Consider the following 27,315-nt stretch of genomic DNA (forward strand, 5'->3'; position numbering starts at 1 on the left):
GTTCTCCATAAAGCAGAAGTATTTTTATGGTAGACGCAGTAACCATAACACAAAAAAAACTGGCTGCACAACTGCAGTTTAATAGTGTTTATGAAGACCAAATTCAATTGCCCACTTGTATTTAATTGTTAAATTATTTTCTTGAATAAGACATGCAAAATATTTTCATTTTAAATAAGTTATGAAGTCCAATGACTAAGATGAATGATCAACAGGGACACATTTTATATTGGATCAGAGCTTTACTTTTCCAAAAGGTGTATTTAATTCCCATTACACTATGCTGTTTGGGCATTTTTATGTATTCTTGTGTATTTTCTTTGTACTTTTTCTTCTTTTTTAAGAATAAAAAGAGTAGTAATGCAATTAAAAATGTACTTAAAACAAACTTAAAATGCACTTTAACGTTAATTATTGTATGGATAAGTGTACAATCTTATAAGGAGGAATATATTTTAAATGCACTTAAGTGTGTAATTTATAATGCAGAAAAAAATGTGGATATTTTTGTTTAGTTGAAAGTGACTTTTGTCACTTTCACTAGTATAAATTGGGCGCATCATGTAAATTAATGGCAGAAAAAGATACAGTTCCCAATAACCCAACATTCAATGGGCATTACATACTTTTACAAGCAGGGTTCATACCTTTGTAATAATGCAGCGTATATTAACAGTTGCTGGTAAGGCCTTGCAAACTTATCATCGTTATTAGACAGTTCTTCTTCGAACGCTCGTAGAAATATATCCTTATCAACTCTGGTACAAAAAATAGATATATAAATTACACCAACACACAACAACTTCATTTAGAACACATGCACACCTTGCTTAATGCTTATACGTATCAATAGTATAATACTTTGACAAAAACTATGTCACACATATTATTTCTTGGCAAAAGTTAGTACACATATGTTAAGAAAATGTCTGACGGTATCCAAAGTTCAAGTCCGTTTAACTAATTAACATCACAGTAAAAAAGTTTGATGAGCAGTCATTTGACGATAACTGATTATCTGCAATCCAAATTACTAGCACTTACCTAACAAGAACTGACTATCTTGCGTCCAATCCTCAAACTATAATACCCAAAGCTTTCCATAGTAAAAGTATATGTGATTACCTTTAATGAAAATCTGACCCTGATTTCAAAAGAAGTTTGAAGTCTGAATTACTAGCTTAAGATGTTTTAAAGTTAATGGTGTTTTACAAAATAATATTTATGTTTTTCATTTAAAGATTATTTGTTTCATGTAAAGTTTGCTATATTTGTACACTGACATTTTTTAAATAGTCATTAAATGAAATACAAATTGCTAGATTTTTCGATCGAGTTCAAACAGATAGGAAAATATTAAAAAATCATTATTTATGGGACACTTAGTTTCATTTATTTCCTAGGTTTACAGTCATCCATGAATTTAACACAAACACATTGTAAAATGACTAAAGCAAATTCATTTTTTGCCCAAATCAGGAATCAAATAACGTGTTCAAAAAAGATTTATTTTAAAAACCACACGATTTCAGACCAAACAATATAAAACACTTTACAGTATTTGGAAAAGCGGCATCTGAGAGACAATATAAGTGTCAAATCTAACAAACTTGCCACCAACCTGTCAAGCAATATAGCCAAAAAACGTGCCACATTTTCAAGACTGAGCTTAGTCTGTCCCGTCAGCTTGAGGAGAAGCTTGTAGATTGGGTGGGTTTTCTCTACCTGCATTGACAGAAGGAAGAACATTTGTGTCTTGCTTTCCAAAAATGGGACTTAATGTACGTACTTTAAGTGTCGCCATTAAGCCTATGCAATCAGGGACAACACTTTCTGCCTCAACTAGACTTGCCGAGTAGAGGCTTCTGCAAACAAAAATTCAAGAATAGGGGAAAGTACGCACATGCATTAATCCATTTTTACCCAGAACAGACTAATGTTAATTTACCAAATGGCATTAACGCAAACAAGACAGACTCACGATGTGATCCGTATAATTGTATGTCCCTGGTCTTCGCCTATGGATCCCCATTCACAAGCTCGGAACTTTATTCTTTATTCAATATGTATTTAAGGGAACTTTTCAAATCAAAATTCGAATTTCCGATATAAAAAATTATCAGCAAAATCAGGAGATTCTGCTGTTGAAAGTGGAAACTAGTAATCATTTAAGCATTTTTTGTCTCATTTTAAATGTGTTATTATTAAAACATGGAACACCAAGAGAACGGAAGCAATTTATAAAATTCACGTAATACATATCCTTAATATTCCTATAAAAGTCCTTGTGAATACAGACTACAAGACCATGCACATTTGCACGAAAATGCACACACAACATGGACAAGTCCCTGTGCTTAAAATGTTTTGCTTGTGGGGTAAGAACGTCGTTTCACTAAATAAACAATTCTAAAACACATATTCAGACAAACACCGAGTTTGTTAAAGGCATGTGAGTTTTTATACATGTATATAAAATATATGAACTTCTCCGCAAACACTGGTGGTCATGTTAGTTTAAAAACATACTTTGGATCAATGAATTAAGTTTTTCAATGCAACGATTGGTATTAGAGCACACCTTTTACATACCTTGCTGTATAGCGTCTGGAGCCTAACGTCGGTCAAAAACTCCGTAATAATGACCCCTTGCTCGAGGATGAGCCTCATAAAGGCCACCTTGTCAGACACGATTGCCTCTGTCAGCATCTCGTCAAGGCTCCCTGAAACAGACATCAGAGCGCTGCTAAAGAACTAACTACAAGCTTCGGTTACAAATTAAATTGTTTACCTTCAAAAAATACATGTTTATATATAATTTTTTTCCTTCAATGAGGGACATGTGAACGATACAATGAACTACAAACATAAAGTAACCATAGATGTTGGTGCAATAAAAATATGCTTCTTCCAAAAATGTATTGTACATGTTGCTTAACTTGTTTGTTTGATGTGCAGTGAGACAGGCTCCTGGGTCTTTGTTCATAAAACAGGTTTAATATGTTACTCAGGTCCTATAGGACAACTATTTCTTGAGCAAACCTTTAGTGTAAAACATGAATGCTTTCTATATGAGAATGTATCTGACATCTGAGCTTGAATTTCCAATGGCTGACCCTTTCCCTCTCAGAAGCAAAGTAAAAATGTATATGTGCAAACTGCATAAAACGATTACTGCCTGCGAGTAACTCGAAGTCTGTTCAGGTTTTATGCTGTTTGCGGCTCAACATTATCTAAGGGCTGGACATGAAGCCTTTAAAACTGGAATCTGGTAAGAAAGGTCTTTTATTTCATTTAACTTTCTAAGAAACTACACATGCCTCAAAATACGTATGTAAGTGGTAAAGGGTTCAATGTTTTAGAAACAGACCAAGACTGTGAATGAAAACACTCTCTTTTAAGCAGATCCATGGTGAAGTGGTAATATACTTGCACAAGTAGGATACTTGATCCCTTGCTCTGCCCTATTCTCCTAACTCATATTTTGCATGAGACATCAAACTTAGGTTGAATGTTCTTGGTGCATTACAATTGGCACTAAATGACCCAGGGTCATTTCTGGAATGGCGTAAGATAAATTTGTGCCTGATGATTAAATGTGTCCAGGCTCAACTAGATTCTAAAATTATTCAAATGAGGTTTGGAACTCAGGATCTAAGAAATCATTTGGACAGACAGAAAAATACATTTGAAAAAAATGTTTAAATATAACATGATGTGTGTCTTACAGACAAGCAAAATGTCTAACAAGATTTTAACCTTATCAAACAATGAGCCTGGCCGATTGTTTTGTTTATTGTTTTGAGCACTTGGCGCCTGGTTAACCATTCACCTACCTTGTTCCCATAAAACGTCTTCTCGGAAGATCTCTTCACGTGCAATGTCCACGCGATTCCACATGAGTGCAAGTTTGAGCTGCTGATCTCGTTGGCATTTATCTGCCCCTGAATGTGACTTCAGCAGCACAGATAGTATGGCAAGGTCTAGCTCGTCGTGTTTATTCATGTTGAACACCGTCAGCTGTAATAGGAATGTTTAAGATTACTTATTTGAGCTCAATTGCATGCGTGCAGGATGTTTATTGAAACGCTCTTGAGTTCATTTTCTGAGAAAAAGAACCCTCCAACAGAAGGGGACACCAACACCACTTTGTCACCGCTGTAAAAATGAATGTTCCCAATGTCTGGAATAGTATTTTGATTACATCTATTAAAAATAGTTATTTTAGCTCAATTCTTGCATAAAAATATATAGAATACATACATTTTAATGACAGTTTTCTAAAAAACTTAATCCTTCATAATGCTCCATGAGTTTTTGATTATCTTCACTTTTAAATTATTTTTTTTCAAGCGTCCCGAAACTTAGATTTTTTATCTGCTCATGAATATGTCTTCCGCACAGAGAGAATGATCAGGTCTAACTCATCATATTTATTCATGTTGAATACCGTCAGCTGGAATAGAACTATTCACCAAGTTTGGGTTGGTGTTTTGTAAAAACTATTAAAAATACTTAAGCCTTTTTTTTGGGAAAATGAATACACTAGGTGTATGGCAAGATCTTTGTCGTCCTATTTTTGCATGTTGAAATGTCTAATATCGTTAGCTCGTTAGCTGGAAAGGAATGTTTAACAAGTCTAGGTTTGTATTATGTATACACTTATTAAATAAATATAAGCCCCGCTCTTGAAAAACAGAGCTGGAAGCATGTTCGTTAAATGTCATCTGCGATTAGCCACACAGGCTAATCAGGGACGACAGTTTCCGTATTAAATTTTTTTTGCTAAGAAGATACTTCATTAAACCAAAAAAATCGTGAAAGCAGGAGGTGCTGTCTCTAATACACATGTGCAGACTTCAAAGTCTTATCTGGACACTCTATGCACATGCATTCAATTCGATCCAGCACAAATGGAAATGGATTATACAGACATTTTTAGTGAGTTTTCAGAGAAGAACAGGATTCTTCATAATGTTCCATAAATAGGGATACCGTATCAACTTCACAAAAGATTCCAGGATTTGCCAAAACATGTTTTAAATCCTCCTGGACATCTGATTACAAAAACATAACACATAAATCATTTTATTAATATTGATTTAATCAACTTGTTAAATGTAGAAATACAAACACCCGAAAGAGCTCACCACTTGTATGATATTGTGAATGTAAGAAATATCCTGACAACTTAAAATAAATTTCCCTATGCAAAAACAAATGTTTCTATTAAGGTAAGGGAAAACTGGTAAACATGTCGGTAATATTATGTACAGAAGAATCCATATACAATAAATAAGACATTTGTTTTCCTACTTAAGGGTACCAGTTTAGATACACTTAATGGTGTACAACAGAATCTTTTCCATCAAACACAAGGTTTGGTTCTACAATGTAAAGCGCATTGTTTTTGGTTTAAGTATATACATACATTCTCAATCAAACCGAAAGCACTTGAGTATTTCTAATTAGTAAATGCTATCCTATAAACTGGTCTAATCAGCTTCTAGAATGCCAAACCTAAGTTGCAATAACAACTTTACTTTTGCAACATAACAACAAACAATGCAAGTGGCAAAAAAGATGGTGAATCTGTTAACTAATAGAAATGTAAGTAATTAAAGGCATACATTTTGTGTAATATGTACATAAAAAAGACTGCTGATCTTGAGACCCAAGAGAGCGTTACTGCCTTATGATCTAATGCATCTACATGTCTGTTAGTTTTATTTATTATCTAATTGTTGTCAACGAATGTCGGAGGTTTCGGAGCTCACCATGTCGGCGTCAGTTAACAGTAAATGTAAAGCTATCAACAACATAATTTATTTTTTTTGAATATTGTAGAAGCCAGCATTACAAAATGTAAATAAAGCCCAAAAAAGATGGTAGCTTTTTTTCTTTTAAAGTAATTTGTCCTTTATTTGTTTCTTTTAAAGTGTCATTTTAACTTTTTGTATATATGAATATATGTTTTACACTTTTAAAGTATTTTAAACTGGTCAATATTGTCAGGAGGGATTTATTTATACTTTGTGAAACATTACTTTTTTAAACAAAAGATATGACCAAATTTTCGGAAAGATACAGATTCAGCATTCTAAATTTACGAATAATTCTAAATAAATGAGTGCCTATTGGCACCATCCTCTGGCTTACCAGGTCCGGGTTTTGACAGCATTTCTGCACTGACTCCAGTGTGCTGTCTGTTCTCTCCTGCACTTCAGCCTCCTCCCACGACTTGGCAAATGCCGTGACAATCTTCTCCCTCAGCTTTTTCAGGTGCTTGTCAGAGATCTCTCCGACCATGGGACCGGTTAATTCTCTGGTAACACGGGGCTTAATGCATGTGCATAATTCCTATACTTAATGATATCCCTAATTAGCGTGTGCGGTCTGTACAGGCTAATCTGGGACACCACTTTATGCACAGGCATTTAGCGCCGCACAGCTCATATTTAGGTCATTTGGTTAACAATCCATCATGTCCGTTGATTGCAAAATATTTCACCCAACTTTTGTGTCATTACCTTACTTTGGTGTTCAAGCTAAAGTGGGTTCTATAGGACGGTGTTGAACTCCTAAGTGCGTTACCCCAGGAACTCAATTTGATGTACATCTGACTTTATCAATAAACATAATAAGTGTGTTCAATGTTAGGCAATTTTTTAGATTCTTTCTTTATCACAATATTGGTATATTACATTTAATATTGTTATGTATTTAATCTAATTAATCACCAAACTGTTTACAAGCAAAGCAATATATAGCAACGGACGTCATTTAAGATATTAACAGGGTATTGAAGCCCGAATGACTTTGAGCTTGGCTGTTTTCGGAGAAAATAACAGAATATAAAACTTTAACATATGCTCTAAAATCAAAGTGCTTCCACCAACAACTTTGAAACTTCATATGAAGATGCACCTTGATAAGTTCTATACGCAACCAATTTTTGTGTCACTAGGTCAAAGGTCAAGGTAACTGTGATCTCAAACATAAAACATTAACATAGGCTCTAAAATCAAAGTGCTTCCATCTACAACTTTGAAACTCCACATGTAGATGCACCTTGATGAGTTCTACTCGCCACACCCATTTGTGGGTCACCAGGTAAAAGGTCAATGTCACAGTGCCCCCTATTTTTCATTTACACAATGCTTCTAAAATAGTTCTTCCACCTACAGCCTTCAGAGTCTATGCATCTTAATGACCTTTAGAACCATTATATTCTCTTTTAGTTCACTTTTCTTCTGACAAGCTTTTATTTATTCAAAATATTCAAAATTGCACCCACAGCCGAGCGTTGGCACCCGCTATGCGGTGCTCTTATTCTATCTTAGCAATTAAAACGTATTTCAGTAAAAACCATAAAATAATATGGAACATTTTCAATGTATCATATTCTTTTATATAGTATACCAATTTCAAGACTTGGAATTATGCAATTTAATAAGGTAAAACAGTTCAAATAAAATATGGTGATGGGATTTATTTACTGGATATAAAAAAGAACAGCATTCAATTAACATCTTGCCCAAAGAGGAAGTCTTATCAGTGGTGATCTATTGCCCCATTTATTTATTTATCCTTTACCCACTCAGCAGCGTAGTGAACATGGCTATGTGCAAACAGCATAAAACCAGAACAGCCTGCGAGTAACTCGCAGTGTGTTCAAATTTTATGTTGCTCGCTGCTCATTAGCATCTTATGGTTGGAATGGAGCCTTTAAACTTGAATATAGTAAGCAAGGTCTTAAATTAAATTTAAATTTAAATTTTTAAGGGGCTAACATGCATTAAAATATGTATCTAAGTGGTAAAGGGTTAAATAAGTCCAAAAGTAAATCAATGTAAAGGTGAAAATGAGGTCAGGTGATGTGGATAATGTTCAGAGATAACGTCCACGCAAATATGAAAGCTTTGTAGTGAGCATTATTGATTTCATAACCTTGTCAAGACAGAAGAAAGAATAAATAACAAACTAACCATCTGACAGGAAATCAATAACATTACAAAGGAAATAAATGAGCCGACTTCTGGGAAAACATGGTTTAAAGCATGTTCTTAGAATGTTCTCCACAGGCTAATAAGAGACGAAGTTTTTTACTTTTATGGTATTTTTCTTTTTAAGTTTCTTCTTAGCAAAAATTCAGGTAAAGTAGAAAGAATCTTCCCAGATTAGCCCGTGCACTAGACTGCACAAGCCAATCTTGGAAGACACATTTCGCACATGCATTAAGCCCCGTTTTATCACAGAATGGCTCAATGATATTATGCAGAATAATATTATGCCTAAAGCACTAGGAACCTGTATATTTTCTTTGTGTGCGAGTAAGCGTAGGATAGTATATCAGCCGCCCGGCCTGTGCCCGAGCAGACGACCACAGGAATCTGATGCAAAATGGAGGACATGGCGTCGTCGATGGCATCAGTACCTCCCTCCACCACCACCAGCACTACGGGAATACCCAGACCATCCGCTGCAATATGTATTGTGTACACATGTATTTAATGAGGGTATTTTTCAAAGAAAGATACTGTTATGCAAAATATTATTAATTTATTCCTAAAATATGTTACAAGGGATAGCAATCTTCTCTATACCAAGAAATGAACCTCGATTTGGGAAAATGGGGCTTAATGCACGTGACTTAACTGTCATTCCGTATTAGCCTGTGAAGTCCGCACTGGCTAATCAGGAACGACACCTTAAGCCTAGATTTGATTTTTTGTTCAGAATAAAACTCCTTACATTAAATATGCCATAAAAGAGGAACATGTTTCCCTGATTAGCCTGTGCAGACTAGACAGGCTAATCTGGAATGACACTTAATATGCGTGCATTCAGCCCTGCTTTCCTAGATTGCAATGGTTTTGCTTTTGTTTCTTCTGATCCTTCACAGTTCTTTATTTTGAAACAAACAACAATTTTAGCAAATCCCATTGTTTCTTTCTTTTCTGAGCTTTTTTGGGATATTCCTAAAATGTGTATTTAGGCATACAGATCTTCTCCATTCCACAAAATGAGCAGCAGTCTATGAAAACGGAGCTTAATGTATGTGCTTAAAGTGTTCTTTATATATACACGTGTGAATCCTGCACAGACTTAGAAGATTTGAAAATGTCTGCTTTAATAGTGTTTTTCCTTACATGGAAATTTGTTCAAACCAAAAATTAGTTTAGTAAACAGGCTAATCTAGCACAACAACACTTTACCCATTAACATTAGCCCTATTTCCCCAGAGCAAGGCTTAGATATAAAAGAAGCATTTATGACATACTCTCGTGAGGTTCTGAGATCTTCTGCTCGATCTTTGATCTCATTTTAGCCACGCCGCCATACCGGTTCCGGTAACCATCGTCCACAAAAAGGAAATGCGTGTGGTCTGCATTTAAGGGAACCGGCTCACCGTGTAATATCACGTTGCTGGTGCGATATTTGGCGTAAAAACAACCCTGAAATATTCATATGAGCAGTGTTCTGATAAAACTGTGATTAATGCGTGTGGATAAAGTGTCGTCCCAGGTAGCCTTTGCAATTCGAACTTTCCTATTTTAGTGTATTGTTCATTTAAAGGAATACTCTTCTTGTCCAAAATCCAGTTTAGGCGGAAAGTGTTGTCCCTGGTTAGCCTGTGTAGACTGCACAGGCTGATGTAAGATAAAACTGAACGCAATGCATTTAGCCAATTTGTTCTAAGCACAAGGCGCACTTACATCCAAGCATGTATTGCAAAATAATGCAGATTTTATCTGCAGCAGAAATGTATTTTTTTATTATTAAGAAATGTGCTTTATTCAATAACAATAATGAAATAAAAACTATGCACAACCCATTTTGTCATAAAAATTCACGACATATTGTTTTAGTTGTCTGGGTTTAAGGATGTATACATGAAGTAAAACATCATTTTCAAAAATTATAGTTATTAGAATTTGCTGCTATATACTTTCACTGTGGACCATTTCTCCTAAATTGCTTGTTTGGTGTGATTTCGATAGGCAAAGGTATAATATGCTTAGAAACATTGTCATAAAATGTTGATGAAAAAAAAATGATTAACATTAAGATATTGATAACTTCCCAAACATCAGTAAAAGCTGCAACACGTTGAAGTTACTGGGAAATGTTGATGATTATCAAATATAGCCTTTGTATTATGTTTACACTACAGATCCCTTTCATCACAGTTTTTGGATCCATAGAAAGTGATTACAATTTTTCGGATTGGGAATCAAGTGGTAAGTTTTTCATGCATTTCATGTAAATTGTTTTTTCTGGATTCTAAGCATGCTGAAATAAGACTTCATGTACCAAGTCTTGCTTAACAAACATTTGTGTTGTATTAATGATATTTGTGAGGAAACAGTAATACTACACATTGACCATGTTCTTAAATATTTATTATATTTATCTAGCAGAAAAGTGGCCATTTCTCACTTAACCCGACAACGGTATGTAAAGTAAATGTTAAAGTGTTTTTGCTAGGGGACATACTACTGATGAAGAATCTAAACGATGCAGGGCTGGTATATTTGGAGGGTTACGAGAAATTCAAGATGGCTATCCAAAATGATGGCCATTTTTGGTCTGATTTGTATAAACATATATATAGGCATTATTTTATGTATTATAAAGTCAATTTGATATTATAAAACATGTTAAATATGAATACAAAAGTACAAACGTGTGTTACATAAACAATACATAATGATGGCGTCCGAAATTGCTGCCAGAGTTGATTTGGCTGCTCAAAAAATTGCTTCTCAAACCAAGATCATACCCTCATTTTCCACATAAGAATAAGGAATATGGAAAAATAAGACAATTTAGTGGCAATTAAGTGTTTAATAAGTGTTCGAGTACATGAATTTTAATAGTATAACAAGAACATATCAAACAAATCCTTACAATTGAAAATGTATATTATCTGTGTGAACAATAACAGCAACTTCGTCAAATATATGATTTGTGATATGAAAATACACCGATGTCATAAATGTCCTAAAGCACATAATATATCAATTGAAACACCATCATACATATAATTCAACATTTGTTCATCGAGGTTATGATAAGGTCACATTTTTCCACCTTCATGGTATAACGTAGTATGTATACTAGTTCAGCTCATGTTGGGAGTTGTCTAGCATGGAGTGATGTTATAATGTAAACATGAGTTCAGTTCCGATGTTTGTCTTTCGTACAAACATTTACATAACGCAATGCACTATTACTTTCCATCTTTCCTTTCTCATCGACAAAGTAATTTATTTATCGGGCTTGTTTTGTTTGATCATTGTTACATTGTATTATGTCAACCTGAATCTTTTGACAAGTGCAAAAGATAGTACATACATGGTAGTTGCGCTTAATTACTTGAGCACCCAAGTGTTGAACATGGGCTATTGCATAAACACATAACTTTTTATCATTTTAAGCACATTGCGTGGAGCTTAAGCAACATTTGCTGCTACTGTAATGGATAAAACAATAAAGTACATGGATTCAGATCGGGGGGGGGGGGTCTACATCTAATGTTTGCATATGCATGCCTGTATAAGAACACCTCTCACATTTGCATAGAATGCTTCCATGGTTCGTGGCAAGCTTGCTAGCGATGCCATAGCCTTATCCGACATGCCTTCTCTTGTTGACCAAAGGGTTTGTGCTGTAATACACATTTCCTCTGTATCAGGATTTCCATAGCATGTTGAGACAAATCAGGTTGCTTCCTTCACAACTTCTATCATAAAAGATGTCATATCGCCGAATAGTTTGATGGAGTTGCCTGCGTTCAGCATCATAATAATTTAATGTTCCCTTACTGATACCAAAATATCCAGCCACCTTGTTGCATCTTGATATAGCGTGTGCAGAGAGCAAATCGGTCGCAATATTTCTATTTTGTTTGGGGGTGGGGCAGTCTTTCTCTCAAGGGTGAGTCCATGATGACCAATGATAAAAGTTTCAGGACAGAATAGTAATGTAACAACAAAACAAACACGTCTGTATCATTAGCTTCCACAGTAATGCCAGTTTGTTCTGCTTCTACAGCATAGACCATTAGCCTTAACCTTTTACCACTTAGATACATATTTTGACGCAATTGTATTCCCATAGAAAGTTAAATTTAATTAAAGACCTTTATTACTAAATTAAAAATTTAAAGGCTTCATTTCCAACCCTTAGATACTGATGAGCAGCAAACAGCATAAAACATGAACAGACTGCGAGTTACTCACAGGCTGTTCTGGTTGTATGCTGTTTGCACATAGCCCTTTTCACTTTGCTTCTAAGTGGGAAAGGGTTAACATAATAACATTTGCTTCTTCGTGGATTGTATTATTATCATGTCATGGATCATGACAACTTTATATATTTCAGTGGGAATATCATGATCTCCTGTAAGGACCAACGTTTGCCATTGCGTAAGAGGTGAAATTCGTTGTCCGTACATAAAGCTTAACAAATCAGAGATATTAGCTGGTTTTTGTTCCAGTGACTACAAGTATAACATTCTATGATGGAACAATCATTTCACCCGTTAGATCTAGTTCTTCTTGAATGATCTCAGCTTTTATGATTACATACAAACAGCGCAGAGTTCTTCTTGATAAGACCAAATTACATGGCAAAAAATAATTTCTCACATATGTCTTTACAATCGATTTCAATACACCTAATACATCGTGACAAACACAACACCTGTTGTCATCGACATCAATTGGCGAGTCATTTGTGGAAAAAACTCAAAACAAAAACTTAATACAAAAACCATTGACGCATTTGAAACTTTGGTATAATATCATTACTATGCGAGCACACACTATCACGTAAGTAGTTTTAATGTGCGCATTACTCATAAATATATATACATGTTTCTATGAACAATCTTGTTACCTGTTGCAACTCCCAGCGACCCGGAGGGTCAATAGCTGGAGTTGGATTATTGCAACAACAGTAAGATCGACACCCTTGAGACATTTTATTTTCTATTCGACCTCACCACACTCTTAGTGATGAACTCCAAGTATCAGCAAAACATTACGTAGAGTCATCACATTTTTTCACATTATGTCTTACATCAGACTTAAATAAATCCGATTGATGTCATAAACTTTGGTATCTGCAACTCTAATGTGCTTTCAAGACACAACCTGGGTTTTAAGTTTATTAGATAGTGACCCATAAAGAATTGTTCGACCAGGAGTTTTCAAAATTCATCATTTGGTTTTGGTTTTTACCAATATTTTTTGCTTGGTCAAAATCGGCAGACGTTGGTGCTATTGTTCCAGTCAAACTGTTCACTACACAGGGTGGGTGCTTGCTTGAATCCAACGGACCAATACATTCTGTCAACTTTCTCTGAATACTTGCTTCATTATTGCATCGGCATTAATCCTCGCCCGCTTTTCCTCCTTGAAATGCTCATCAGTGTCTACTTAACTGGCACTGCTCAGATCTTCCTCCATCCTGTTGCAAATATGTAGGCTCAAACTCAAAGCCTTAAGAGTTTCAGGATTTAGTGTTGAACATATATTTAACTTCCTGTCATTGCTACATCTCATACAAGTTGTTTCTACGAACATGTCGCTGCATATGGCATTCCATACCCCGGAACATGTCTCATGACATGCTCACCCTTTAAGAACTTGTTTTGTGCGTTTTAGGCATTTAGGTATTCTCCATTGACTTTAGATAAAAGAGGTCATATCTTAAGTAGCTTGGGTGTGCAGCGGCAAGAGTTATGGTAACGTGAGCTTAACTGATTCCAAGTTCAGCGGCCAATCACCTTCTCTTTCTGCTTGAACATACATCATTATAAGAAATAATGCCTTTATCAAACAATCAACCAACAATGTAGAAGTACGACTGACAGATGCAATGCTGTTAAGATACATTTATAGTTCATCAAATGTCTGAACATGATTCTTAAAGAATACCTTGCGCAACAATTCCTCTGTCACTATTCGTAGTTCCTGTACATTTTGTGGATATTTCCTCCATTCAGGTGAAGTACGCGGTAATTTGTGTAAACTGTTATTTAATGTATTAGGAACATAATTGAGAATTATAATTATCGTATTTGCATAGTCCATGCTTACCTGATGTAAATCAAACGGATGTAAAACATTTATGCTTAACGAATATGTATTAACGATGTTCGCACCTAGAGCATATGCAGTACTTTTATATGTTAATTATGGTTTCTTAGTTTCTTTGTCTGTAATCTCTTCTTGTTTAGGTAAAATATTACATTTAAGGGCTTTTATTGGCTTATATTTAATTAACATAACACCATGCAAAAAAACAATTATTTCAGTTTGCATAGCATGAAACTTTGATTCAATGTAGTGGAACGGAATTTATACTGCAATCTTTTGCATGAGCAACATTATCTGCACTCATCTTGCGTATAATCTGGAATTTCATTTGATTGATTCACTTTTAAAACCTTAAGCATCATAACACCATTCTATTTTAGGCTCAAAAGATCCAAAATAATGGATAATCAAAAACATGATTATATCACCATTCATGTTAAAATGGTGCAAACGACGGCCATCTTGGACGCCATGTTGGATTTCGGAAAAAAAACAAAGATACCAGCCCGGCATCATTTAGGTTCTTGATCAGTATCATGCTCCCTAAAAAACCACTTAAACATTTTATATACATCACAATGTCGGGGATATGTCCTTCTCTGCCGGACTAAATGCATCTTTTGACGATTTATAAACCTAAAAAGTGAAACGATTTAATAATTTGGAGAGTTTTTGTTGTTGTCGTAAAATGTTGTCAGACAACGAGGACCTATATAAGGTATCAAATACATCTATCATAGTATGATAATGAATGGCCGCATGGTCTAAGCAATATACTTTTACTCAAGGGGTCAGTGGTTCGAGCCGATTGAGGGTTACTTTTTTTTCTTTCTTTTAATGTTATTCTTGTGTTTTTTTAGTAGAGCTTTTAGATCGAATGTTTACATTTATCAATTTAAAGCATCTAATGACAAACCTCAATACATGCCAAAATCTGTGAAAAGGCCCCTTTAATATGTGTACACTTTTTATTTATTGTATTTAAGGATTTAGAAATGTTTAAAGAATAACACACCCACAACACCATATACTTAATGTTCAAACTTGAAGCAAAGAAGATAAAGATTTTTTTTATTGAAGATGATGGATTTATCATAAAAATATATACTTTAATAAAGTGCATTTAAAGAAGAGATTAAGATATGAACGGTATAATGTGAAATGGGTGTCATGCCATATGTAGTCAGGTTTTACGTCACGGAGAGTCCCATAAGTGGACTGAGTAGAACTTGACCAAAGTGCGTGAATGCACAGGCTGGTCTGCAGCTATGCTGGTCGCTTATGGCATTATACTCATTTTAGGAGCTCATAAAATATTGATGCTGTTAATTCTCTGTCACAATGTGGACACTTTGAGCGTTGAGTTTTGTGCTGGTAAGTAATAACTCCAGGGATTGAGTGTATAAGATGGTTTCTGAAAAGTAAAGACATCAGTAAAAAATTCTCTTTAACCAATATCTTGTTGTTATTGTTATAAGTCTCTCAAACTCGCAGAAAAAAACATGGTACCTGCTTGAGTTATAAAAGAGCTGCGACACAAAGAAACATACATATTTACTGTCTTTGGTACACATTTACTAAAAAATAAATCGTCAGGAGGGTAAAACAAGTGATGCTCATAATTGACACAGAGGGACAGGAACTTGACAAAATGAAGTGCATTTAATATTTTATAATAATTGTGCCATATTTTATATTTTATAATTATTGTGCAATAAATATGTACATGTTATGCTGAAGAGTGGTTTATAGCAGAAGTCAGTAATATAAAACTTCATATAAAAATTTACTATTTGGTTTACAGCGGAAGACAGTTATGTAAAACTGGTAATTCACTGTATCAAACAGTAAAAAAAAACACTGACAATAATTGATATTTTTCAGGGCCTTTTCCTGGTTCACTTTATACAATAAATGACATGCTTAACCTAAAATCTGTGATTAATATCGCCTTAATTGTGATGCCAGGACATTTATAATCTCTAGTTAAACACTGTTTTAATGTAAACAATGGAACCAAAATATTTGCTTTATTTATTTATTCTCTATAGTAGGGCAATGTGCAACTAAATAAAACTAGAATGTTATTAATTAGTCGAAATCATATTAGCTTTGTTATTGAGCTGAAGACAGCCAATATGAATTCAACTAATTAATGACAATTTTATTAATTAACTTAATAATATTATTCAGCAAGGAAAGCTTGAATTTCACTTTCGAATTACATGTTTTACAGGCTGATGTGTGTTATATTATTGATTCATCAGCGTTGCCGGAAAGACAATTTATTTGATACTTTCAAATGCCGAAGCCGATAAGAGAGCGAGATATTGTCCACTAAAACTTTTTGAAAATGTAAATAAACGGTGAAAAAAGCAAACAATTAAAAATTTAGATTTTAAGGGATACATTTCTACGAAATCATGCCACTAATGAGTGTTTAAAGAAGAAAACATGCGAAAATATATGTAACCTTATCATTTAACCTAAATGTTGATATGTGTTCCTTTCCTCCTAGTAAACATTTATAATCATACGTCAAAGCTTATTATCTTCTCTTAATATCATTCAAAAGCGTAAGTAATGTTACTCTCTATGTGGCCAAGACCATTGACCTATTATCCTCAACATTATTGGGGCATCTTTGTTTCCTCCCAAGAAACCGGCATACCAACTTAAATGAGTGTATGTCAAAGCATTCTCTAGATAACATTTTAAGCAACTTCCAGAGTCTCAGCCACCCTGCATTATTTTCTGAAGTCATAGCCAAAGAGATCTTTAACCTTTCCCACTCTATCGTGTTTTTATCAAGTTCGATCGTCCAAGCCCTTGGTCACCCAACATAAAATACCAGACCCTGTATCATGCCTTATTTTAGTTTAAACCTATTTATCTTTTGCATCGATAGCCTAAGGCATTTCGGAACGCTTTCTAAAGTCTGAATCCTGTTTTTGAGAGGGATCTGAAGAACCTGTGATCTCCAAGGAAAACACCATATCCAGTGCGCCTTTGCCATCACCTAGTTTAGTTAATTAAAATCTATTTATTTAGCCGGGATAGCATAAAACGCTAAAGGCTTGATACACACTCTTGAGCCCATTCATTTCCTGGGTGGTTTAAACCTTTTAATTATACCTTGACTGAATTAAAATAAAAAAGTTTATTAAAATGCTCTTGAGTCAGTATAAACATGCCCTCACCTTGCCTTCCTCAGTCTCCTCCAGGCACTTCCTGTCGCGCACATATCCCCAGGGTGCGATCCCTATGCACCGTAGCCGGGGTGTCATGCGATCCTCGGTCCAGACGAACGACTGTCCCTGCGCCACTGCCTGACCCACTGCCTTCATCACGCCCATGTTAAATCCCGAAGTAATGAGCCAAGCCGATGTCGCCTGCACAGTCTAATCATCAACATTAAACAGTTTGTGAAAATATTTCATTGAAAGTACAAGCCAATTTTGTCAATATTAAAAGTTGTGAAAACAGTTTTCACAAATATTTGTTTTGAAATTACAAGCCAATCAAATTAAGTTTATTGTAAAAGTTTGTTGCTGGGAGCTCACAAAAGACTTCAAGAAATTCATATCGCCGATTAATTTGGTGACATTACAATGTAAACAGGAAATATTTGTACATCAGAACACAATGATATGGATTTATCATATCTTTGGTAGGTTTTATTTTGTGTTAAAGCATTTGATAAAGAAAACAGTTTGATGTGTGCTGCGTGGATGCAGTAGCGTGTATCCCCGTACATATCTTCAATGTTGTTATATTTTCAGCCTTCAGAGGCTGGTGGCGGTATTGTGTTTTTATTATTTTTTAAGAAACCTTGTTTAAGACCTTTCTTATACTTAGATTCTTATACATTCTCTGTACTTATAAAGTAAACGTGTATGTTCATCAATTGAAAGTTTAGCAGGTTATACTGAATTTTTACAGACCATTATCTGACAAGCTGCCTCTTACTCTTTCATGTATGTTGACTTGGCAATGTGTATTAATGTGATTATAAGATTGGTGATTTCGCCAAATAAATAACCTATGGACAGATTGATTACAAAAAAAAACAAAAGTTTTATTGTGCTGTTTTGTACTGTTTGGGCAATTGGTCACTTGCCTTAAATAAAGGACCTACTAATTGTTTTTAATGAAAATTCAATACTGCTCCAGCAGCTGGAGTTCCGCTTCTTTATATTGCACTGCACAACAGTTTGATGTGTGCTGCGTGGATGCAGTAGCGTGTATCCCCGTACATATCTTCAATGTTGTTATATTTTCAGCCTTCAGAGGCTGGTGGCGGTATTGTGTTTGTATTATTTTTTAAGAAACCTTGTTTAAGACCTTTCTTATACTTAGATTCTTATACATTATCTGTACTTATAAAGTAAACGTGTATGCTCATCAATTGAGAGTTCTGCAGGTTATACTGAATTTTTATAGACCATTATCTGACAAGCTGCCTCTTACTCTTTTATGTATGTTGACTTGGCAATGTGTATTAATGTGATTATAAGATTGGTGGTTTCGCCAAATAAATAACCTATGGACAGATTGATTACAAAAAACCCGAAAGTTGTATTGTGCTGTTTTGTACTGTTTGGGCAATCGGTCACTTGCCTTAAATAAAGGACCTACTAATTGTTTTTAATGAAAATTCAATACTGCTCCAGCAGCTGGAGTTTCACTTCTTTATATAAACTTTCGTCACTTCATACAATAATATAATTAGCACATTTAGGAGTTATGTGAACATGGCCCTTTGAGTCGATTCAATCTTGACCATATCAGATTTTTTAAATTAAAAGCGTGGTTAGAAAAATGTTTTGATGTTTGGCCTACAATTTTGTATTTATCTCTATTTAGTATCTGCCATCTTTTGTGTCTGAAAACTGGGCAATTGTGAGGTGATTGTTTAGCTTTGACCAATCAGAACAAGAGTTACAGCCCATTTGAAATCTGCTTAAGGGAAGAGAGCGCTGTCGTGCATTTTAGTGTATTATCAGACATATGACTGAATAGTCATTGTATAACATTGCTGGTTGAGATTAGTTTAAACAGGTTGCCATTTTGTTTTTGAATTTTGGTCTGATGTTGCCATTTGTAATTTTAAGCAAATTAATCACAGGACCATCAGGTTGCCTAAACACAAGTGTATCAAACCCGATATCTTTTTTATCTTTTGGAAGGGGTCGGTGGAAGGGAAGAGGGTAAGAGGGGAAAAGAGGGTAAAAAAAGGACTATACAATCCTTTAAGGCATTTATAGTCCCTAATACTTGATACTAATACTAGGATTCATCCAAAATAAAACTCACCTTAATAAGGCCGTTAGCGAAGGTGGTTCTGTTTCTACCGTCCAGTTTGAAGTTCTTTGCCCCACCCACCACTGAGATGACAAGATTAGGGGCCTGGGGCTCCATGATGTTCCAGTGAGTCTTCATCATCTCAAATAAGTCGTCCACTGAGTTGTCAACGCTGAGTCGAATGTACTAAGGAGGAAGTCAATTGAAAAATATTAACTCTTTACCACTTAGATACGTATTATCATTTGTATTCGCTCAGAAAGTAACATTTTATTAAAGACCTTACTAGATTCAAGTTGTAAAAGCTTCATTTCTGACCCAAAAACACGGATAAGCAGCAAACAGCATAAAACCTGAACAGACTAAGAGTTACTTTGCACCTAGCCAATTTTACTTTGCTTCGTTTGGGTAGGGTTAATGATCAAAAGAATTAAACCCTTTCCCACTCAAATAAATAGTTAAAATGGCAACATGCAAACAGAATCAAACCAAAACATCCTTTCACTAATTTGCAGTCTGTTCAGTTTTTTTGCTGTTTGCTTGTAATCAGTATCTTACGGTTGAAAATGAAGCCTTTACAACTTGAACCTATTAAAGGGACCTTTTCACAGATTTGACATGTATTGAAGTTTATCATTACATTTTTATATTGTTAAATGTAAACATTGGATCTAAAAAGATCCAGTAAAAAACAAGAATAACATTAAAGAAAGAAAAAAGTAACCCTCAAGTAGCTCGAACCACTAACATCTGGAGTAAAAGTCTATCGCTCTCAGACAACTCGGCCAAACTTTCGCATACAATAAATGCTGTATGTTATACTTTATATAAGCAACCCTCGTAGTATCACAAAAAATAACGACAACAACCGAACTTTCCAAATTATTCAATAGTTATACGTTGCAATGCTTTATCATTTTCAGGTTTTTAAATCGCCAAAAGATGCATATAATTGATATTGTATAGCATGATGAATGTTTAGTATTACTGTTTACTCATAAATATCATGACAACAACCAAACTTTGCGAATCTGAAACTTTTTGTCAATTAAAGGCCCCTTTAAGAAAGGTCTTAAATTTAAGTTGATTTTCTATGGGGCTACACACATGTTCCAATTGCATATCTGAGCGGTCAAGAGTTATGCAGGTAAACACAATTAAAATATGTCACAGTCAATGCGATAGGTTTTACATAAAAATAAAAAGGCTTCACATGGAAAATAGGTAAAAGGTTGAATTAATAGATCAATATGTCAAATCAGCTTTTGGGGAAAATGCAAGAATAAAAAAATTTGATTGGGGATATGCTTTGGTAAAATAAAAACAACCGTGTATGGTATAACTTACAACAAACAACCATTTTTGTTGTTATAAAATTTGTGTTCGCATAAAATGTTGTTACTAATACATAATTCAGGACAACTTTTTAAACTCCATACCTAAAAACCTATGATTGCTGGGGGAAATCTAGCGAATCTTATGATAAGTGAGAACGGATTAAAGGAATGCCATCTCAAAACTTGTAAAATAGAAGACTTTTATGGGTGTTAATAGCGAAACTGATATTCTATGAAATTTTATTCAATTCATTGTCATAAATATCAGTTAAGACATGAAAACAAAAATATCAAAAATATATTGTTCATGTTTTGTAACAAAAGATATAGAGAATACATGGTTGGTGCCGAGATGGAGAAAGTTTTTCTGGTGAGGCTTAGAAAAAGAAAATAGGGCGAGCTTTGGCACCAACCATGTATTTGATTTATCCTGCTTCATGCCGTTGACACATTTTATCACAGACAAATGATTAATTGACATAACAATAAAACTATTCATGTCGGGCCTCATACATTCCTGACGATCGAATAACTACCGATTTTGTCACGTAAAAAATAGTTCCACATTAAACTGTTCCTTTTAATACTTTCCTATTGAAAATATGAGAAGAAATTAAAAACGAATCGAGAATTTGATATTTTTCTTGGTAAAAATGAAAACAAAATGCAGCAGCAAAACACAAACTAAATTTTATTTACCTTAATGACAACTTTAATCAATTGCTTATAACAATAAATTTACAACGATATACACATCCATTCACTGTTCTTCCATCCCTTTGTCGAAATCCATTCCTGTTTTTTCATCTTTAATATCGAAATGTATTTTAACCCACGCTATATTTTGATAGCGTTTGTATCGAATGCTAACCATTCTGACCCAAAACCCGATTTACGAAATCGTAATCCTATCGTAGCGAATTTTATTTTTATTCCTATCGAAGTTAACACTTATCAATGACAAACACACAATCCGAAATACGTTTATGATTAGTTCGATGCTTTAAAATATATAAAAAATACTGTTAAAACCACCACGTAAAAATTGTTGTCCCTAAAATCCTCAGAGAAACTAAATAGTATGTTTTGTCTGAGAAATGACCTCACAATAGATACGTCATAAATTGCGTAATCAATTAAATGAAAATAAAAAAATAGGGAAAGCTGTTTCGGTAATATATTTTAAAGAAGATAAAAAGGATGATATATAATACCGATAACATTCATGATGCGTTCTTATAAATTTCAAAGGTCAAATATTAGAATATGTTAATCGGCGCGTAGGAATACATACTTACGGTTAGATCACGGTCACGTGATGTACTGCCGGATATCAACTAGTTTATCCGACCCTGCTTTATTTGGTCAATGTTTGCAGCATAGACAGGATAAATAATTATTGCTGATCATTCAAAGTACATACATGTCCACAACTTTTAATTTAGCATTAAGCCTGTAACTCATGACTGAGTTAATGAAAAATAATCTAAATAGAAACATTTATTTGCAAAATCAGTAAATCAGTATGGTAGAAAACTAGCACAAGTTTAATACCCATATTATTAACAAAAAAGCACTACAATGAATTCGTCTAGGAAAATATTGTTGATGAGGTTTTTTCCCTATATGATAAAAGGGCACCATATTGTTACTTTTAAGTACTAATTTTGGAGAAAATAACACAAAAAGCAACAAGCCATCTGATTACACAAACCTTTGCAGGCTTTTTCCCGCCCACGTGCTCAACATTGACAAAGTCAATTTCCCCGAAGGCATTGGTAACCTTCTTGCTGAAAGCCTCATCCCTGCTCCACTCAAGTTGGGGAATGTTGTCCGGACTTGGATCGTCAAGATTTATGTCTTGGAAAATAAGCTTCTGCTCTGAAATTATTTTGAGAGCAATATTGATGGATATTAAGACATTGTGTTGTCTTCTTTATCAAATAGATAAAATCTTTTTGAAGATTTTTGTTTGTAGTTGGTGTTGTTTTTGAACTCCAATCTACTCAGATAATGTTGTTGTTCCTTCACTTCAAAAATGTTGCTTCAAGATTACAATTTAGCAGTGGTAACAATTTATTTCTTTGCAGACAAGCATATGAGACGTGCTCTATGAAAAGGGGTCTTAATGCATGTGCGTAAAGTGACGTCCTAGATTAGGCTGTAGAGTCCGCATAGGCTAATCAGGGACGACACTTCCGACTAAACTGGATTTGCGCTTAGCAGAGACTTTCTTGAAACAAAACATATCATAAAAGCGGAAAGTGTCATCCCGCACAGGCTAATCTGGGACAACACTTTACGCACATGCATTTAACCCCTTTTTCACAGAGCAAGGCCCATATGGCTGTTATAGATGAACAGAAAAACTTCACTGGAATTGTGGAATTTAATTTGTCTTTACTTTTAAAGATTATCAAGTAGCACAACATGCATATGGTTGTATTAAAAGCAAAGCATATTTTAAAAATGAACCAACTATTTCCTTAATAACCAAGATGCTGTTATAAGTAAATGCATACACTTTTAGCGGAAGCCTTGTCATTATTATCCAATAGCCTATTTTAATAAGTTTAAGTCCAAATGTAGATCAACCAAGGTTAAAATATGGTAAGGTAATTAGGTTGTATTCTGACAGAATATAGATAACATTAGTACAAGTATTAGAAAATTGTATGAACAATTAATGATGTTCGACGAAACATGTCAGCTTGATTAAATCTAAGATAAGGACCGTCTGAGTAAGGCTTATTTCAAAAGAATGTCAGTGTCAAGGTCACAATGAGTTAAGGTGAAGTGAGTGTGTTGATAGTGTTCATACAAAAAACCCATACAAGTATCAAGGGTTTGTAATTGGTATTAGACAGAACACGTTATTTTTGGTTAACCAGGAATTTTGACCTTCAGAATTATTCTAGCACAAAAGTCCGTCGATGTTAAGAAAAAATGAGGTCAAGTGATGTGAATGTGTCTTGATAGTGCTAGAAGACATTGTCCATGCAAATAGCAAAGTTAAGTTGGAAGCATTATTTATGTTAGACGAAACATGTTAATTTGGGATAACCTCATACAGACAGATAAACGGACGGAAAACTGACACACCAATTCATATAAGCCTACCATCTGTAGATGCTGAGAGGGAGAGAGGGAGGGAAGGTGATAACAATCCTGAATCACTTTGTTCCATGAATACGAATTAAGCTTCAAATTAAGCAAATGCCTTTAACACCTGTTGTGTTGAATTTTGCATGGTTTTCTTCGATTAACATTGGTAGGTGTTAACCACTACTACACACGAGTACTCATATATATGAGAAAATGGGACTGAAAGGCTAAACTTTATATTTTAATGACTTATGATTAGTTCAAACATTATCCAGTACATACCAGCTGGTACTATAGGTCTCTCTGCAATGTCAAGGACTTTTTCACTAGTCTTGGCCAGTTTTTTGCTTGCCACCCAGGCATGTTCATTTAGCACCTCTCCACAATGGCACCTGAAAACAGAAAAATAGTAACCTGTCTTCTCTGAGATAACACTCAGTCTATCCTGACATACATATCAATATCCCGTACACAAGTGTTTGTTTTATCTGACAAAGTAATTTGTCTCCCCTGACATAGTGGTTTGTATATCCCTTTATAGTGTTCCATCTTCTCTGACATATAGATCGCTATTCAATATTATCCAGACCTATCTTTCCACGAGTGATCTATATTCCCTGACATATTGATATAACTTCCCAGAAACAGTAATATTTTTACGTGACAAAGAGTTTGTCTTCCTGGACATAGTGATCTGTTTCTCCTGACATAGGTATCTGTCTTCCATGACCTAGTGATCTATTTTTCCGTGCAATGTCATCTGTATACTCTTGACATAGTGATCTGTTTTCCTTGACAAAGTGATATGTATACCCTGACATATTGATCTGTCTTCCCTTACAAAGTGATCTGTCTTCCCTGACATAGTGATTTGTCTTCCCTGTCATTGTCATCAGTATACTATTTCATAGTGATCTGTCTTCCCTGACATAGTAATCTGTCTTCCCTGACATAGTGATCTGTATACCCGTACATATTGATCTGTCTTCCTTGACAAAGTGATCTGTCTTCCCTGTCATTGTCATCTGTATACTAGTGCATAGTGATCTGTATTCCCTGACATAGTGATCTGTCTTCCCTGACATAGTGATCTGTCTTCCCTGATAAAGTGATATGTTTACCCTGACATAGTGATCTGTCTTCCCTGACATAGTGATCTGTCTCCACTGACATAGTTATATGTCTTCCACTGACATAGTGATATGTATACCCTGACATAGAGATCTGCATACCCTGGAAAAGATATATATCTTCCCTGGTTTAGTGATCTGCATACCCTGGAAAAGAGATATGTATTCCCTGATTTAGTGATATGTCTCCACTTATATAGTGATCTGTCTTCTCTGACATATTGACCGGTCTTTCCTGACATAGGGATCTTTTTGGCCTTACATAACAACAAGTATTTCCTGACATAATGATCCGTCAGTATTAAAAAAGGTTGCTGTATAAAATATTTCTGAACCCTCGACGTAACATTCATGTACGTTAAAAAAAAGTCCTACAAGCAGACTTATGGACTCCCATTTGTGTAAAAAAAACACAAGCCTTCATAAATATTCCACCTCATAAGTTCAACAGTGATGAAATCAGTGGGATGTTTTGTCAAATATGGGGCCGACATTCAGCACCATTCCCAATGTCAAATGTTTCAAATTATTCCAAAATGACTGCCTTAATTCCCATTCGAAGGTGTATTTTTTTTTTTTAACTTGCAATATTTAGGTAAACTCCATATTCAGATCTATAAGTTAAACATAAAAATAAGTTTTTTTTGAAATACCATCATCCTCAATCTTAAGGTATTATTTAGCAAAGAACACATCAACAACACCACTTTCCCTAATTCAGTCAAAGTGACAAGAATTATCCTAATCAAAACAGCCCAAGCCCGATGTCCAAAAAGGTGTAAGACATATTATGGAATTAGAGTCTCTGTAGGCTTGGAATATACCGAGGTAATGGAAAAAGTCACATTGTTTTCTTACTTGACTTCTTTGATTTTCTTTCCCTTTTGTCCAGCAGCAGGCACAAATCTGTGACATTCCACCATGTTGAAGTGCTGTCGAACAAACTGGCAATACTCTTTTTTAATTGCCTATAATAAATATTACAACAGCTTATGATAGAGGGCAGTCTTATTAATACAATCAAGTATAACCAACGCAAATGGGAGTTAACAAGCTATAACATTGATAGTTTGAATCAATAAATCTCATCATCATAATCATTATCATAATTATCAAGCCTCTGCAGAAGATCAACATCAATTACAGGGCACTTAATCTTGTAATATCTTAACTATTACTAGTACAAACTTCATTAAACTTGTTTCGTCCAAGGCTGACAGATATTTGAGTTAAATGATGATGAAGAAGGAGAAAAAACAAGACCTGTGTGTGTAAAATACAACGATCGCTCCTGCGCTTTGAAGCTGCATAGCAGCTATTTTAGGGAAAATTGTCCAAATCGAAGGTCCTTAATTTTTCCAAAAAACAATGGACCAGAACAAATATAACACTTGATCTGTAGGTCGTAGGTAGACTAACATAACGAAAGTAAGTTCAATATCAGAAAGCGTTGCATGAAGACGGACAGACAGTCAGACTGCTGTACGCCACCCTACCGGGAGCATTAAATGAAGAAGACTATGATGATGATAATAACAATAATAATGTGCAATTATCACATCATTATAGTCATCATCATCAGCTTTATCACCATTATTATCATCATTATCGAACAGAAGTTATTCCATTGAATTGAGACATACTTAACCCACCTGTTCATTTTCCGCCGCCTGTCTAGCAGAAGAGGGAGTAATACGCCTTACAAAATCCTTGGAATGAGGTGTCATATTCAACATGGTCGCTGACTTAGTAGAACTTGTCATTTTCTGTCCAAAATAAAAACATTTTTACTACTCAAAATTTAAATGTATAATTCTCTTTGGGTTTGCAACTACCGGTGTGTTAAGTACCACATATTTTTATATAAATTTAAAATTCTTCACATCAGAGGTTTGAACTATATATTAACCCTTAGGCATATTGCTTTTAATATTCTGATGTTAGGAGAATGTATGTTTTAAATTGTTTCACTTGTGCTGCATTGAACAATTTTAGAAAGACAAAAACAAGTGCTACTTAAAACCAAAAAGCATACAATAATGGAGGTACGACTGACCATTTCTGGCTTCCTGAAATTCTTGACTCCTTCTGATTGCGAGGCCATTGGAATATCACTGACGTCAACAGTAGCAATAATGCCTCGACTTACACTGGTTGATGGCATGATATCAATGACCACTGGATATACTCTCTGGTTCAGAATTGTGTTTTTCCTTGCTGAGAGACTCTTTATAGTCTCTTCATTTATGGATATACCAGACTCTCTCTTCAACAATTTTCTCTCGATGGGCATATGCAGTTCTTCTGCCATCTATACAGTTTAACAAC

General features: G+C 34.7%; 1 protein-coding gene across 1 annotated transcript in view; it reads right to left on the reverse strand.

Annotated features, from left to right (window-relative positions):
* Positions 1-25,910, reverse strand: part of LOC127851126 (transient receptor potential cation channel subfamily M member 6-like) — a 45,916-nt gene extending 20,006 nt beyond the window's left edge. The window contains exons 1-11 of the mRNA XM_052384687.1: positions 25,846-25,910; positions 24,140-24,249; positions 22,467-22,633; positions 19,428-19,601; positions 17,312-17,512; positions 9,284-9,458; positions 8,311-8,482; positions 6,160-6,325; positions 3,837-4,020; positions 2,593-2,723; positions 1,622-1,725 (exon numbers count right to left, since the gene is read on the reverse strand). Of these exons, the coding sequence (XP_052240647.1) occupies positions 1,622-1,725; positions 2,593-2,723; positions 3,837-4,020; positions 6,160-6,325; positions 8,311-8,482; positions 9,284-9,458; positions 17,312-17,512; positions 19,428-19,601; positions 22,467-22,633; positions 24,140-24,249; positions 25,846-25,910 (1,649 nt within the window). The remainder of the gene's footprint in view (positions 1-1,621; positions 1,726-2,592; positions 2,724-3,836; positions 4,021-6,159; positions 6,326-8,310; positions 8,483-9,283; positions 9,459-17,311; positions 17,513-19,427; positions 19,602-22,466; positions 22,634-24,139; positions 24,250-25,845) is intronic.
* Between the last annotated feature and the right edge of the window lie 1,405 nt (positions 25,911-27,315).

The sequence above is a fragment of the Dreissena polymorpha genome, chromosome 11 (genome assembly GCF_020536995.1).
Source record: "Dreissena polymorpha isolate Duluth1 chromosome 11, UMN_Dpol_1.0, whole genome shotgun sequence".
In the NCBI taxonomy this organism is placed as follows: Eukaryota; Metazoa; Mollusca; class Bivalvia; order Myida; family Dreissenidae; genus Dreissena; species Dreissena polymorpha.